Raw genomic sequence first — 18,151 nt, 5'->3', positions numbered from 1 at the left:
TAACTTGTTCTAACAGAGACTCTGGTCCCAGGTGGAGTCTATGGTTGTGGTGCCATGGGCCGGGGGGCGAGGAGGGGACAGTGTCCCCCTGGTGGCCCTGTCTGCTGGGGAGACTGTGTTCCTGCTGGCCCCCGAGGACTTGGAACCCCGGGTGCTCCACACCGTCTACGGCCACCCCATCACCTGTCTGGATGCCTCGGCCTCTCACGCTGCCCTGGGGGTCAAGAGCTGTGGCTGGGCCATGAACGATGGAGGCAACAAGGTGGGTGCATCAACAGTGTACTAAAATAGTCTTTTTACATGGTCCTATTCATCAGGGCACAACTTGTCAAATAAAGATAAGGTTGTCCCCTTCTGTTCCGGGCCGTTTTACACAATTTTTATTTTGATGCCTAATGAATACAACCCAGCTGTGGCTTTTGTTCTACTGTCCTTGGAGTTGGGAACAGGGTTAAATTGAGGTAGCTATGCCAAAGCTATGTGCAAAGCCAAAACTGAAGCCCACACCATTATGTTTCTAAGCACTCAACACATTTGGACGGCTACAAATTGGCCAACCTTGAATTAGGCTTTTATTGATGTTAGTATAGGGTTGAATTGCAGTCCTAAATTAATTGCAACCCTATTATGTCACCCCAAAACCTGCATCTCTCTGAGTCTGAGTAGCAATGCACCAATCTGAGTGTATTTAGAGTCTCTGGGACCCCAATGGGGTGGTGCATCCCAACTTGGGGAATCTGGGACAGAAATGGGGCCACCCGCTGAGGATTGTGGGCATAGAAATAGCTGAACTACTCCTACGGGGTATTGTTCCTAATTACTGTAGTATTTAGTTTACTCTCTTAATGCACAAACTCTCTCACACACACGCACACTAAACAAGTTTAGTCTCTTGTTCCCAAAGAAGTTACTGTTTGCGTCTATTAATGTCTTGTATCTAAGGACCCTGCTCCTAACGGAGGCTCATACCTTTATTTATCCCTCTGCAGATTACATACCCAGGAGACAAAAGAGTTGCTCAGGGATCAGGTTTGGGTTTCAATACGAAACCATTGTCATGCTTTCCAGTGTATTTCAAGACAATTTTTTGCAAGGAGCTGTTTTTTTCTGTTTTGTGACCAAAGGAATATCTCACTGTTTCAAAAAATCCACTTAGATAAAAACCTCAGTCTGTCTCTCTCCTCTTAAAAGTTTTATGTTTTGTTTAGCACCGATACTGGTACTTAAGTAATTAGTCAAGTGACTAGGGACCGGTCCCAAATGGAGCCTCTCTCTGTTGGTTCGACAGGTCTTTGGCAGACTCTCCCCCTGACATCATTACAATGTTCTCATTGCTGATGTTGTTATATTAGCCCTACAGCACCACATAGTGGACCATAGAGAAAGTCTGAGGGATAACTTTACTCCTTCCTCTCAAGGTTACAGCTAAACTGATCTCCCGTGGGCAGTTTCTGCATGTAGACCAAAGAATCTGCCGGGATTGAATGGGATGCGCGAGATAACGAGCGGCATTCTTTCCATTTTTTTGGGTATCGTCACTGGTTATTTGGACGTATCAGGATTGGGCGAAGGCGGTGCTTCTACTGCTTTGCCTCGAGTGCTTTGCGTGTGTGACCAAACAGATCGGAAGGGGGGGACTTTTGCCTGAACTATCCATTTCTAACTTTTCAATTTCTAAGTATGAACACAGAAGTTGATCACGCATTGGACCAAATTACACTCGATTTTACTGCTGGGTTAACAGAGATTACAGCTAAACTAAATCATATTATGAACTGGAGTTCTGCTTCTACAATCAAGAGACCACCAGCTCCATAGATCTTGGTACACGTTTTGTTGGTGTGTCTTTCCGTCCAAAATAGTGCCGGCTACTTGAATAGTTTCACTATCCAATCAAGTAATCTAAGGCAACATCTCTAAGTTTGTAAATTTGATATGGTATTGGTCATTGAGCATTGAGTTTCTTTTGTTTTCATTCTCCACTATAGACCTAGCTAGCTCATCGTCACAAAATTATGCCAATTCATGTTTGTCACGTTTTCCCTTCACTAATTAAACTTAAAAAATTACAACTTTTAATCCGCTTTAACAAGTCTATCGGCTTCATAGTGTTTCTGACAGCATTTTCCTACTGCGAAGAGGGAAGTAAGAATTGCCAACAGACTCTGGCGAGGCAGAATGTGTTATATGCTATTTAATGAGAAGACATATGCCTAATTAAAAGCTGTCAAAGAAATGGTGGTGGCATCCAGACATGTTATCTCTATTTTCACACTGAAAAGTGAGTCATCACAATGATTGGTTGCTTTTCTACTAGCTAAATGTTTTGAATGTATTATGACATGAATTGTCTTTGTTATCCAGGTCAAACAATGTGCCACTCTTCTCTTGTCTGTTTGCCTTTCCTGGCTCTGTCTTTTACATGTGTCTGTCTGTGTCTTATGTCTATATCTGTGTCTTGTTCATGACTGTCTATTGGACTGTTTATGTCTGTCTGGTGTCTGCGAGAGTCAGCCAGTCAGCTAGCAGTCAGTCTCCAGGTCCTCATTACTACTCCCTCTCCCCTGCCAGGGGACCTACACCCCCAACTCCTCAATCCTTCCCTTGCTAGTGGACCTGGGGGTCTGGACATCTGCTCAGCTGCTCTCTACTGGGCTCCTGTTACCCTGTACCCTGCAGCCACTCAGATAGAGCTGGTAAAACCACAGGTGGCACAGCTTATAGACCTAACACGGAACACAACCATTACATAGGTTACACAGAACACAACCATTACGTACACGCAGTGTACATAACCTTCTTAATATTGAGATGCACCACCTATTGCCCTCAAAACAGCCTCAATTAATCTGGGCATGGCCTCTACAAGGTGTCAAGCGTTCCACAGGAATGCTGGCTCATGTCGACTCCAATGCTTTCCACAGTTGTGTGAAGTTGGCTGGATTTCCTTTGGGTGGTGGAGCATTCGTGACACATAGGGGAAACTGTTGATTGTGAAAAACTCAGCAGCGTTGTAGTTCTTGACCCACTCAAACTGTTGCGCCTGGCACCTACTACCATATCCCGTTCAAAGGCACTTACTGTAAATCTTTGTCTTGCCCATTCAGCCTCTGAATGGCACACATACACAATCCATGTCTCAATTGTCTCAAGGTTTCAACATCCTCCTTTAACCTGTCTCCCCCCCTTCATCTATACTGATTGAAGAGGATTTAACAGGTGACATTGATAAGGGATCATAGCTTTCATCTGGATTTACCTGGTCAGTCTATATCATGGAATAAGCAGGTGTTCCTACTGTTTTGTACACTCAGTGTATATTTGTTCAGGGGAAAGTGTGACCTCTTCCGTTTGTCGTTTAGATAAATGTTCTTGATTCACTTCGGACCGGTTGCTTTGTAGGCATATCTTCAAACTCTGAGCGAAATTTATGTCCATGTCAGTCTTGTTTAAAAGCATTAGCTTATTAAAGCCTCCATGCTGTCTTTGTAATTATGTTTTTAAATCACCAATGTGATTTAAATCACTGTGTGTTTATATAATGAAACTAACTACAGAATATATTTGTTATCATTTATTTCCCTGAGCCTCCTTTGGCCCTTGAAATGCTCAGACTGTGTGGGCGTTCGGAAAGAAATGTGAAGATATTTACACACACAGCCCTGATTGGCTGATAGCATGGTCCAGGGTCCACCCCCTTACCCAGATAAACAGTCATTGGTCTATTATAATCAGATCACCTTGTGACGTCATGATGTGGGCCAAAAGTTCCATCCCATCTCATGAGGCTGATTTTTTTTCTTCTAACAGCTCTTACACAAAAATGGCATTTATCATAATTTTCACAATTTCAGAGTGTTATTTCAACCTCATAGTGTGGAAATATGAGAAAATCACGTTTCTCACGTGCCCCTTTAAACAATGCACCTGAAAGTCTAATGCAACATGAACTCATCAACTCATTGCATTATTTGACAATAGATAAGGGACATATGTGTTTGTTTACCAAACAAAGGGACTGGTGAAGGGAGTGGGTTAGGACAAATTATAGATTAGCGGTTCCTTTTTTTCTTATTTTTTTTCCTGTCAGGCACATTAACCCGATGACTGCTGTAGCCAAGCCATGATTCCTTTCATCAACACATGCTGAGGTGCCCACTTAACTGGTTGGACATTAGCTTTAAACTGCCCTGATGGCTCCTCCACATAATTGCTGGTTTGGGATGCTTTTTAATCAAACCTCCCCAAAAAAAGGTGATGATTAATTGAAAAAAAGACATGCAGGCAGACAGCCCCCCTTACCGCTCCTTCCCTTTCATCCTACCCCCCATCAAGCTGCTCCACTCAGGGCCATCTCACAATTAAGGCTATGTGGCCCAAATAGGGGACACAAAACAGCTGGCACTTTCTTAAGCCTTTACATCATGCTGCCTGCTCTCTTTCCTCTTCATCTCAATCTCTCTCCCTCTTTCGGTTCCTTTCCCTTTCTCTTACATACTCTCTTTCCTCTCCCCACTCTCTCTCTTATATTTCTCTCTCTCTCTCTCTCTGACTGGAGGGAGCACACTCAATTGTTCTATTTGAATTAATAGGGATGTTTGTGGGTCAATTGCCCTCCTATCATTGTCAAACTTGTTTTAATTTAGTTTTGCAATACTGCATTCTTAGCGGAATCTTTTTTTTGCAAAGGAAAGGTAGTGTTTATGATTATTGACATGGAACCATTGCATTTCTTTTAGATGATCTTAATTTCCCCACATTTGAGCATTCTTCTCTGTTCACTCATTCATCCTGATAACCTGTCGGTATTGATCCAAGTACTGTGTTTGGCTCTCCGCATACCCGCCTGAACTCAGTCTAGAATCTGTTACAAAGCATTGTCTTCTGCCTGTTAACAGCACAGAGATTAATTCCTTTGTAAATGTGAGGTGAAGGAAAGTGTTGTGAGAAGTCTATGAGCTCAGACAGACAAGTGTGAGTGATTCTCAGTGGGCTTTTAACTCGGCACACTTCTGAAAGGCATCTTAGGAGATTCATAATGGCATGCATAATTCAGTAGCTCTCAGACTTTGCCAATAGTGCTGTGTGTGTATTAGGGCGTGTTGGTGATAGAGCTGGGATGATAAACCGAGCGACACCGACTGAACCAACCACCTATCGTGGACATTTTGCTGATATTGTTCCTTACGATAAGATGCCTATACTGGAGAAATGTGAAGTTTGAAATTAAATAAGTCTACTAATATGGGTGATTTGTTAATGGGACAATTGATAGCCACAACGTTCAAAGTAATAATAGTAGCCTAGTTTTAAGGGGATATAAAAATGTAAAGAAAATGTAGAACTGGTTCACATTAATGTTATAAACACATCTTTCTATTTATCGTTATTGTGATAATTCGGTCAATTTATCGTGATATGGATTTTGTCCATATCGTCCAGCCCAGTGTGTGCATGACTAGAAAGTTGTGAAGATCAACTTGTCTTTACTGCCTTAAGTCTGACGCTGTTGCTGGATTTAGAGTACATTACTCCGCTGTTTCCACTACTACATTTTATCTGCTCATATGCAGGTGCTGTCTAACTCCTGCTGCAGTGTATAGGGATGAGTAAATATGTCTGTAGCAACAGAAGCCATTGTCAACTAACTTCTATGTGTTGCCTCTGGTGCTAACTTTTGCAACCGTAATGAATGAGTCTTAACTGTGTTGGTGTGTGTGTGTGTGTGTGTGTGTTCAGATCCATGTGTACAGCCTAGAGACGGGCCAGTCGGAGATGTCTGTGGGGAACTCAGCGGGAGACTTCTCCTGTGTCAACCTGAGAGACAGCCCTCCTCACATGCTCATCTGTGGAAACAAAGATAGGAGGTATGGGGCCGCTGTATGTGTCACCACACCAGCTGGGTACACACACACACACACACACACACACACACACACACACACACACACACACACACACATAGGCACTATGGTGTTAAAATCTGTCTCACATACTTTTGTCTGACAAGTTTGAGCACCACTGTAGTGCCTGTGGCTCCCTTGGGTATACCTTCCAGGTTCAAGTCAGATGCAATAACTGTTTATCACAACACAATATTCCTCAACACATAATTACAACTGATTAGGAATATTGGAACGTGGAGGTGCAAATCACAGCGTACTTCTCGGGGGATCAGGTGTTTTGCAAAGTTGTGAAAAGAAAAGCAATTTTTCACACCACTGGCATACCTTGAAAAACAAATCATAAAAATTGGTTATGAGAGAGAGGGAGGGGGGACCTAATTAATGATTGGAAGTGAAATACTCTTTGTGAAATACTCTTTGTTGCAACGAGCGTCGGTCGGGGTGGACAGTGTGTTATCTGAAGCCAGCCCATCACCTGGGGGTATTTGTGAAGGAAACAGCAGGGTGGCAGACGATGGCAGTCTCCACATTTCTGTCCAGTGGCCTCGCCATTCAGCCGCTGTATACACACACACACGCTGCATCTGCAACCTGGCCGTCAGTATGGGGAAAGAAAGACACAAAAGAGAGCCATCCTCATCTGCACTTGTCCCTGACAGCGGGACAGGAGTTGGCAGGTGAAAGCATAGCACTTTTGGCAGAATCCTTACAAATCAAACTCCTTCACCAAATTCATCAGGCCTTAAGTAGACAGCCAAAAGCGAGGAAAGCATGTGTAGCACTACATCTCGTTGGGCACAGCCGTTCTCGTAAAGTACGACCCCATCTGTAAGAATAATAGACAAAGTAGGAGACTCTTACCTATGTCCCTCTCTCTGATTAAGTAGTCTTGTATGTAGGCAGTCGGAGGCCAACTTGGCTGTGACCATTTGGCCTTGTCTGATGTGCCAGGGACAAAGGGGCACGAGGGAGATGAGAAGGCAGGCAGCGGGTCTGCTCTAGCTGTCCATTAGGATGGCCAAAGGCCAGGGCCTAATGCGTCTCTTCCTCCTCTCGGTCTCTCTTCTCTCCAAATTAGTTGCTCTCTCACTCTCGTTCTGAAGTTTCTAGGGCGCAAACGAGGGTCCTGATAAGGCCGGGGCTGTCTGGAATACTGCCTTGATCATAATTGCCTGGGCCACATCTGAACAAACAGGAAGGATTTTGGGGACTGGGGAGGGAGAGAGGAAGGGATGGGGGGGGTGGAATGGAGAGAGAGCCATGGTCGTGCCCAGTAGTCTTGTACCCATAGGAAATAACAAACCACAACCCTAAAACAAAGAAAAATATACTGTCTGCTTTGTCTCCTCTATTAGCCTTTCCATTTCATTGAATCAAGTGTAATCTCATGCATTCTGTGGTAAAACGTTCAATAATTGCCAGTCTAGTTTTAAACATACCTTTATTGAGCTCAACTGGTGTTAAAGGTCCAATACAGCCATTGTTATCTCAATATCAACTAATTTCTGTGTAACAATGAAGCACCTTACTATTTTCAATTAAAATGTTCAGAAAGAAGCAAAAATTCTCTCAAGTCGTATCCTGATGTCGACAGCAGATGATAGTTGGATTCATAATATAGCAAACCTAGCTAGCTAACATACATTTCGAGAGAACAAAGTTATATTAAATGGCTGGCTTGCTAGCGTTAACAACGTTTGGTGGTCAGAGACTGATCGCTAGCTCTAACCAGCTGAGCTAGCAAACAATGTAACTTTTAATAACATATAATTTCAGATTAGAAAAATACTCCAATAGGCTTTGCATTTTAGGAATCACAGTAGCAAGTACCCCATGTGCACTGTTTAAGCAATTTAACGTTAGCTATTTAAACAATTTAGCTTTTTTTTATTAACTCAGTTTTGCTATAGCTCTCATTGGCTTTCATGCATTTGAAACGTGAGTTTGTCCGAGTTGCTATCCATTGGTTGGCCAAAATTCTGGGGTGGGGCTTAGAGAAGGGTCAATTTCTCAAGCAATCATTTTGTTAGGACTGTCTGAGTGGGGAGGGAAAACCGAACATGTGTTATTGTCAGACGGCTATTAACTAATTTAACGCCTGGTGATGTCACCATGGAAGGCCAAAAATCGGACTCTTTTCAAACCGCTCTTACACTAAAAGGATATAATAATTTTCACAGTATTATTCCAACCTCATAGTGTGGAAATGTATATAAATCACTGAAAAATCGTGTTTTTGACTGCACTGGGCCTTTAAGATGACAGACACTCAAATACTTGAACATAAGGTTCAATGTCATTCCTCATCTGGTTTACAGTTCCACTCTCACATTACTGTGTTGTATAGCCTCTTAGGTGTTGTATAGCCTCTTAGATGTTAAGCCCCCTATTTGGGAGACTTAGAGGAGTTTTGGACCCGTTGCAACTGACATTTTTGTGTACAAAGTGCTCTGTGAACCAATGGAGGCTGCTGTGGGGAGGATGGGTCATAATAATGGCTGGAATGGAGTCAATGGAATGGTATCAAACATATGGTTTCCATGTGGTTGATACAATTCCAGCAACTCCATTTCAACCGTTTACTATGAGCCTTCCTCCCCTCAGCAGCCTCCACTGCTGTGAACGTCAAATGGTCCCATGTCTTATAGTGCAGGAAAGCCCCATTTCTCTTTTCGCAGGGCTGACTTAAAGTGTCAGGTTTCAGACCCCATGTTTGCATATTGCATAGGGAGTGACGTGTCACATTTTCTGGCCTACAGTGCATTCGTAAAGTATTCAGACCCCTTCCCTTTTCCACATTTTGTTACGTTACAGCCTTAAGTGGATTAACTGAAATGTTTTCCTCATCAATCTACACACAATACCCGAATGCATTAAAAATAAATACCTTATTTACATAAGTATTCAGACACCTTGCTATGGCACTTGAAATTGAGCATCCTGTTTCCATTGATCATCCTTGAGATGTTTCTACAACTTGATTGGAGTCCCCCTGTGGTAAATTCAATTGAGTGGACATGATTTGGAATGGTACGCCTGTCTATATAAGGTCCATAGTTGACAGTGCATGTCAGACTAAACCAAGCCATGAATTCGAAGGGATCAAGCACCGAGTGGCTCAGTGGTCTAAGGCACTGTATCTCAGTGCTAGAGGCGTCACCACAGACCCTGGTCAGATACCAGGCTGTATCACAACCAGCCATGATTGGGAGTCCCATAGGGTGGCGCACAATTGGCCCAGCGTCGTCTGGGTTAGGGTTTGGCTGGGGTAGGCCGTCTTTGTAAATAAGAATGTTATTTTTTTCGTAATTATAGTTTTCATTGTTTCCTTTTACAATATAACAACAATGCATACATTTGGCATTAAACCATAACTTGACGGACATGAATAATACAGAGCACCCGGAAAGCACCCAGACTCCCCACCCGCTTCACGGCATAGCCCCACACCAAGACGGGCCAAATAAAAAAGAACCTAATCCTTTCTAGAACAAGGCTGCAACGTAACAAAATGTGGAAAGAATTTGGGGGGCGTGAACACCCCCCAAACACACCGCACACAAAGATGGAAAAGGAAACTTTTTTTCACCCATAACCCCCCTCCCCCATAATAACTATAACAACAAAAGGAACATTTAAAAAAAATATATATATATATATAATAAAATAAATTCCAACCCCTACCAGTGGTCTATGTAGAGTTGAAGTCGGAAGTTTACATACACTTTGGTTGGAGTCATTAAAACTCGTTTTTCAACCACTCCACAAATTTCTTGTTAACAAACTATAGTTTTGTCAAGTCGGTTAAGACATCTACTTTGTACATGACACAAGTCATTTTTACAACAATTGTTTACAGACAGATTATTTCACTTATAAGTCACTGTATCACAATTCCAGTGGGTCAGAAGTTGACATACACTGAGTTGACTGGGCTTTTAAACAGCTTGGAAAATTCCAGAAAATGATGTCATGGCTTTAGAAGCTTCTGATAGGCTAATTTACATCATTTGAGTCGATTGGAGGTGTGTACCTGTGGATGTATTTCAAGGCCTACCTTCAAACGCAGTGCCTCTTTGCTTGACATCATGGGGAAATCAGCCAAGACCGCAGAAAAAAATTGTACACCTTCACAAGTCTGGTTCATCCTTTGGAGCAATTTTCAAACGCATGACGGTACCACGTTCATCAGTACAAACAATAGTACGCAATTATAAACACCATGGGACCACGCAGCCGTCATACCACTCAGGAAGGAGATGCGTTCTGTCTCCTAAAGATGAACGTACTTTGGTGCGAAAAGTACAAATCAATCCCAGAACAACAGCAAAGGACCTTGTGAAGATGCTGGAGGAAACAGGTAGAAAGGTGTCTATATTCACAGTAAAACAAGTCCTATATCAACACAACCTGAAAGGCCACTCAGCAAGGAAGAAGCCACTGCTCCAAAACCGCCATAAAAAGCCAGACTACGGTTTGCAACTGCACATGGGGACAAAGATAATACTTTTTGGAGAAATATCCTCTGGTCTGATGAAACAAAAATAGAACTGTTTGGCCATAATGACAGTCATTATGTTTGGAGGAAAAAGGGGGATGCTTGCAAGCCGAAGAACACAATCCCAACCTTGAGGCACGGGGCTGGCAGCATCATGTTGTGGGGGTGCTTTGCTGCAGGAGGGGCTGGTGCACTTCACAAAATAGATGGCATCATGAGGTTGGAAAATTATGTGGATATATTGAAGCAACATCTTAAGACATCAGTCAGGAAGTTAAAGCTTGGTCGCAAATGGTTCTTCCAAATGGACAATGACACGAAGAATACTTCCAAATTTGTAGCAAAATGGCTTAAGGAAAACAAAGTCAAGGTATTGGAGTGGCCATCACAAAGCCTTGACCTCAATCCTTTAGAAAATGTGTGGGCAGAACTGAAAAAGCGTGTGCGAGCAAGGAGGACTACAAACCTGACTCAGTTACACCAGCTCTGTCAGGAGGAATAGGCCAAAATTCACCCAACTTATTGTGGGAAGCTTGTGGAAGGCTACCCAAAATGTTTGACCCAAGTTAAACAATTTAAAGGCAAATAAATTCATAAAAAATCCTACAATGTGATTTTCTGGATTTGTTTTCCTGATTTTGTCTGTCATAGTTGAAGTGTACCTATGATAAATTACAGGCCTCTCTCATCTTTTTAATTGGGAGAACTTACACAATTGGTGGCTGACTAAATACTTCCCCCCCCCACTGTGTATGGAGACAGCACGTGGAGACTTGCAAGATGATGTTACAGGGCTCGATACTGATGTCTCTGAATGGAGAGAGACCTGGCACTCTGCATTAACATTTTACTTGACACAACCTGTACTCGTATTGTCCTTTTTTTGATTCAATTGAATGGTATCAGTCTATATGGGGAGGAGAAACCCTGTGTTTTTTCTATGATAAGGAAACTCATGTTGTATAAAGGACACCACACAGCAAGGTATGACCACTCTGACATCTTTGCCAAGGTAGCCACATTACCACCAGACAAAATGTAGACAGAAGCAGTGTTCTGCTAATATAACAATGTGCACCTTTCATCTTTCCTGGTCCCAGGGACCAGCCGATACAGATACTGTGCCTATGGTATTATGTAACGGTTTGTTTATTCTACATGGACCTGTTACTGCATTTTAATATCTACATAAATTCAGCAATTGCATTCTTCTCATATTACTCTGTGCTTCTACATCTGCATTGCTTGCTGTTTGGGGTTTTCTACATCTGCTCATGTAAAAAGGGCTTTCTAAATCAATTATTCAAAGGTCATTTGATTGCTGTTTTGTTTCATCTTGTGTTTGATTGTTGTGTTGTTGTGATCAGGGCACCCTTGTGAATGAGAACCTGATCTCAATGTTTTTTTCCCCTGAATAAATAAAGAATGAATAAATAACAAAAATCTTCCCCCGGCATCTCACCATACATCTTCCTGTAATTATTAACCTGCAGGAGGTTTGTTTGTTGTGATTGAGTGGGGGGAAACTGCTGCAGGGGAAGTTCTGACAGATGGGTGTGTATTGGTGGTGTCAAGGAGACACCCAAAAAACACCCACATCAAACCACACCCCAAGCTAACTTACGTTTGGCTTCTGTCACAGCCGCCAGCATTTCTTGAGGAGCAAGCTAAAAAAAATTGAGGCCAAATCAGCGGGGGGCAGTTCCCCGTTAAATAAATCTCCAAATATCTTATTTCCATTCTGAGCGTTAATAAAACCTCCCAGGAAAACCAGAGTCAAATGTTCTCAGAACCTTCATGCAACTTAAAAATAAACATTCCCAGAACAGGCAAAATGTTCACTTCTGTTCCCGGTCAGGAGTATATGGCTTCGTTCCCACCACCAGTGTGAAACCAACTCCACAACTTCCAAGGAACCAAATGTGCTAGCTGGTACAGCTACTCCAAGTAGAAGCACGCTCTTTCAACTTGCTTGTAGTCTTGTTTTCTCCATACATTTCCCTTACTTAGAGAACATCCCTGGTCACCGCTACTGCCTCTGATCTGGCGGACTCACAAAAAACCACGTGCTTTGTTTGTAAATTCATAAAAAAATCCTACAATGTGATTTTCTGGATTTTTTTTCTCATTTTGTCTGTCATAGTTGAAGTGTACCTATGATGAAAATTACAGGACTCTCATCTTTTTAAGTGGGAGAACTTGCACAATTGGTGGCTGACTAAATACTTTTTTGCCCCACTGTATAAGCCCTGCGGTATGTAGTAATTTGCATAGGATCTTAACGCTTATGTACTAGGAATTTGTTGTTGTTTCAACCTACCAAAGCTGGAGATGCCTTCAAAAGTCCTGTTTCTGTATTATACTTGGACCTCAGCTCTTCAAAAGAGGTAACAGTGTTTTCTTGATACTTTCTATACCAACCTTTCCAGAAAACCATGTGTCCCCCTATTTTCAATTTAGGGTGGTTCCATAACGACGCATAACTTATCAAGAAAGGTGAAGATCTCTCTCTTATGAATCTGGCTCCATATATTTTTTTAGTATGGGACAGTATTGGATTCTGGAGTCCCACCTTTTGTTGACTCAAATAATCTGATGCTCCGAAATGTGGCATTAAGTTCTTACTCCATGTCCACCCAGATTGGCCTAGTCGAGTTCTCAATACAGAGAGCCTATTTGGGAAGCTACAAAGACTTCTTAATACAATTGCATGTTAGGGAGCTTTATTCCTCCCTTCTCAGTCTTTGCTTGTAATCGCACTAGTTTCATCCTGGCCTTTTTACTGGCCCAAACAAACTCAGTAATAATTTTGTCCATGGATTTAAAAGTATAGACCGGTATGGATAGTGGTAACATGCTGATGACGTAATTCAGTTTAGGAGCTATGACCATCTTTATAACCTGTATCCTACCCTATAATGAGATTTGTACTTTATCCCAGCTCTTAAACTGGAGTTGAATTTTGTTCAATAGTGGGTCAGGATTTTCAGAAATCATGTTCTCTAGACCAGGAATTAACACGATCCCCAGGTACCTCAAGTTTTTAGGGACCCATTGAAACCTCCAGCTGAGGAGGTAATTTCTCAGAATGTTTTGATAGAGGCATTACTTCAGATTTGGTCCGGTTTTACTTTATAGCCCGATATCTCTGAGAATGCATTTACAAGGTCCAGTAAAGGCGGTATGGAGAGTTGGGGGTCTGATATTAATAATATATGTTGTCTGCATAATGCAGTAGTTTATTCTCCCTACCTCCCATATTAGTCCCTTTGATTGACTGATGCAGCCTAATAGCTTTTGTTAATGGTTCTAATGCTATGATAAATAGGAGGGGCAAGAGACAGTCACCTTGTTTCGTGCCTCGTCCTACAGAAAATGGAGATGAGACAATTTTCATCACAATTTATCAAAGAAATTGGACAGTAGCTCCCACACTTATGGGGATCCTTTCCCTTTTTGAGGATTAGGGTGATTACTGTATCACTCATAGAAGGTGGAAGCTCACCTGTGTCAATCGATGTTTTCAATATTTCTGGGCTAAGCTGCTCTGCAAACCTTTTATAGAAATCACTAGGTATCCCATCCAACCCTGAAGTTTTACCACTGGGTGCTTGTCTTATAGTTTCGGTCAATTCCTCCAAAGTAATAGGGCGGTCGTGCCAATTCCTGTCTTTCTCTGTTAATTTAGGAAGGTTCAGATTCTGAAAGAAGGCCTCTGCTTTCTGCATATCTAAAGGACCGTCTGAAGTATAAAGTTCCTGAAAGAAGTCTCGAAATATTGTTTTTCTTTATGATTGGTAATCGGCTTGCCTGTCTTATTTCTGATTCCACCTATTTGCCGAGCTGTTTCTCTAGATTTCAATTGACTGGACAACAGTTTTCCTGCCTTCTCATTAGATTCGTACCATCTCTATTTCAGCCTGTACAGGGAATATTATTATATTATATTTAATATTATATTTTTTACTGAATAAAATATTCAGCTTTTGTTTGTCAGATTTACCAGAGAAATGTTGCTAGGATTGGACCAATATTCCCTCTCTCGCATTTTAAGCTCTGTTTCAAGTTTATACATTTTCTGTTTATCTAATTTCTTAATGGTAGCTGATCTTTGTATCATTACTTTGTGTATGTACGCTTTAAAAGCTTCCCAGACATGTATCTGTTTCGCACTATTGTTGTTTGTTTCAAAGAATATCGTAAAGTGTGTTTTAAGGAATTCAAAAAAATGCCTCGATCTGTAAGAGGCTGGTGTTCATTTGCCAATATTTCAACAGTCAGATCAATGGGTGCATGATCTGTCATAGCTATCGTGCCCACATTGTAAGCACCCACTTTATCTATGAGAGAGTGTGAGATCAGAAAGTAGTCGATGCATGAATAAACAGTGTGGCTTTTTGAAAATAATGTGCGAGCGGTTGGATTGATCAATTACAATCTTTATATATCATAAAGACCAACATCTTTACACAGTATTTTAATTGCTTCTTGAGTTTGAGGTCCTGGTTAGACCCATTTTGGATTTATCTAAAAAAGCATCAGGGACCTGATTTATAATCCCCCCCCAGTACCAGAGGAAAACCACCTAAATTAATCAATCAAAACATCCAACATAAAGACGGGCTGATCGTTATTCTCGCAAAGAGAAGAGATTACCTTTCTCGTGAAGACTGATACATGAACTGTATAGATCCAAAAGACAGGAATGTAAACTGAGGTCAGCTACAAAAGAGAGACCGCTATAAGTCATAATAATGATAAAATAAACTGACAAACACTTTGGCTTGTGCCCATCACTCATGGCACAAACACACCTGTTGTGGTCTATATTGACCCACTATTGCTGTTATTAGAATGAAAGCTTTATATATGTTTCTCCCCACTATAGCCATAATACAGAATGATATGCTTGGACTATAGTCCTGCTTAATCCAGTAGTATAATGATGCCAGCTGTAAAGCAGAAAGATAAATTATAGGCAGCATTCGTAGAATAAACACTCAATGAGACTGTTACTCACAACATGGGAAGTTATATCGCCTTAGAGAAAAATGTTAGTCCATCCGTGATGAACCATAGCCTACCACGCTACACAATGTGTTTGGCCTCATTGATGTCCATGACACAATTCTTTGCCTCTTTTGGGTCTGTGAAACGACGTAATGATCCTCTCAAAGTAACCCAGAACACGGCAGGATATTGCAACGAGTATTTCCGTCCCCTTTTCATGCACATATGCCTCAAAAAGTCAGGGGAAAACTCCACTTTGGTCTCCTTCCATTGAAAAGTCCTACGCTCTTTGGCTCTGAGCCGGAACTTCTCCCTGTCAGTGGGGCTGGTCCTGGGCGCAGTGTCGTCGGTTTCCGATGTGTTCTCTCGATGGGCATATTGTTAACTTAACATCCTCCGGTGTTTTATCAAATAGGTTGTGTAAAATGTCTTTCACACAATCTTCCATATTTATGTGGATTTCGGGTAACCCTCTGATCTGAAGTGTATGTCTCCGAATGTCATTTTTCTCTTCAAGATATTTGTGCATTTCGCAAATCTCATTTAGAACTGGGTCACCAGGTTGTTTTTCTTCACCGTTTTCCTTGCTAGCTGCAGGTAGAGATGACATTTGTGTTTTTTGTCAAAAGTGTCTGCTTATGTGCATTTCTAAGTAAATTTACCATGTAACTGAAATTTTGGACAATTAAATAACAAAATGTGTAAATAGGCGTTGAATAATTAGTTAAAATATAGTTTGAGCTACAGTTAGCTGCTGCTCCTCGCCACATCGTTGCCGGAAGTCAATCATTTGCTCTTAACTGACTTGCATAGTTAAATAACGGTTAAATAAATAATTGTCCGAATAGCTCCGATACAGGATTGTGTCAAGGCAGAAATCTGGAGAAGGGTACCAAAAATAATATTGCAGCATTGAAGGTCCCCAAGAACACAGTGGCTTCCGTTATTCTTAAATGGAAGTAGTTTGGAAACAGCAGGACTTTTCCTAGAGCTGGTCGCCTGGCCAAACTGAGCAATCGGGGGAGAAGTGCATTGGTCAGGGAGGTGACCAGGAGCCCGATGGTCACTCTGACAGAGCTCCAGAGTTCCTCTGTGGAGAAGGGATAACCTTTGAGAATGACAACCCTCTCTGCAGCACTCCACCATCAGGCCTTTATAGTAGAGTGGGCAGACAGAAGCCACTCCTCAGGCACATGACAGGCACATGACAGCCCGCTTGGAGTTTGCCAAAAGGCACCTAAAGACTTTCAGACCATGAAAAACAAGATTCTCTGGTCTGATTAAACCAAGATTTAACTCTTTGTCCTGAATGCCAAGCGTCACATCTGGAGGAAACTTGGTGAAGCATGGTGGTGGCAGCTTCATGCTGTGGGATGTTTTTCAGCGGCAGGGACTGGGAGACCAGTCAGGATCGAGGGAAAGATGAACTGAGCAAAGTACAGAGAGATTCTTGAAGAGAACCTGCTTCAGAGCGCTCAGGACCTCTGAGGCGGAGGTTTACTTTCCAACAGGACAATGACCCTAAGTACACAGCCAAGACAATGCAGGAGTGGCTCGGGACAAGTCTCTGAATGTCCTTGAGTGGCCCAGCCAGAGGCCAGACTTGACCCCGATCGAACATCTCTGGAGAGACTTGAAAATTGCTGTGCAGCGACGCTCCCCATCCAACTTGAGAGGATCTGCAGAGAAGAAAGGGAGAAACTCCACAAATACAGGTGTGCCAAGCTTGTAGCGTCATACCCAAGAAGACTCGAGGCTGCAATTGCTGTCAAAGGTGCTTCAACAAAGTACTGAGTATACATTGTCTGAGTACTTATGTGAGAGGTGATATTTCAGATTTGTATTTTTAATGCATTTGCAAAAACCTGTTTTTGCTTTGTCATTAAGGGATGTTGTGTGTAGATTGATGAGTCTGTTATAGCCATCACTCTGGTTGTAATTCCGATAGTGTCCACAAGATGGCAGCAGTGTATGTGCAAAGTTTCAGATGGATAACTTGGAGTATGACTGATCCTCAAGTATTTTAGTGTGAAGTCCCCATGTACATTTGGGCAAAAGGAGACATTCACATTCATACTCTATTTTTTTGCAAGAATGTCGTCAAATCTGTATACTTGGACTTTGATTTAGCTTTCCAAGTATTAGTAGCCATTTTATAAGTTCAACATTTGCAAAACAACCAGTTTTCATAACTCTGAATATCCTTCATAATTTTTCTCCAAAATGAAAAGGCATGCTGTCGTACAAGGTTAGAAGCTACATTTTACGACATAAACATGGTTTCCTGCTACTCCCGTAAAGCCCAGATCATTGTCTATCTAGCTAGCTTTGTTTGACCCTGATTTGTTGCTTATTTGACAAAGTTAGATGTTCAAGTGATGGCCGCCCGCGCCAGCGGTGTGCCATGAAGGCGTCGCTCTCTGATCAAATATGGTATCCTACAGGATATATTACACCCCTAATGAAATAGTGAAGTCTTGTTACCTTCTATGAATTTGTAAGTCGCTCTGGATAAGAGCGTCTGCTAAATGACTTAAATGTAATGTAAATGATCTCTGAGGAATAGATACAAACGTGATTTGACTCATTGAAACAATATTTAGGGTGAGATTGTCAGATTATTTTCTTTGCAAATTGAATGAGTGGAAATACAAAATCGATCGTGCCTTCTATATGGACTTTTTTAGAATATAAAATTATTTTATCTAACAAAACAACACTTCATGTTATCTGTGGG

The 18,151-nt window shown here is 41.8% G+C and overlaps 1 protein-coding gene across 2 annotated transcripts in view; it reads left to right on the top strand.

Annotated features, from left to right (window-relative positions):
• fbxw8 (F-box and WD repeat domain containing 8) overlaps positions 1-18,151 on the top strand; it is a 29,757-nt gene that overhangs the window by 5,642 nt on the left and 5,964 nt on the right. Inside the window, exons 7-8 of one of the 2 annotated variants that reach the window (XM_035786266.2) lie at positions 32-262; positions 5,740-5,867. In XM_035786266.2, coding sequence (XP_035642159.1) covers positions 32-262; positions 5,740-5,867 — 359 coding nt within the window. Of the gene's footprint in view, positions 1-16; positions 263-5,739; positions 5,868-18,151 lie in introns of both variants that reach the window. The other variant, XM_035786265.2, reaches the window with a different exon arrangement.

The sequence above is a fragment of the Oncorhynchus keta genome, chromosome 14 (assembly GCF_023373465.1).
Source record: "Oncorhynchus keta strain PuntledgeMale-10-30-2019 chromosome 14, Oket_V2, whole genome shotgun sequence".
Lineage (NCBI taxonomy): Eukaryota > Metazoa > Chordata > Actinopteri > Salmoniformes > Salmonidae > Oncorhynchus > Oncorhynchus keta.
The sequence above is the reverse complement of the archived record's forward strand: the minus strand, read 5'-3'. Positions and strand labels throughout refer to the sequence as shown.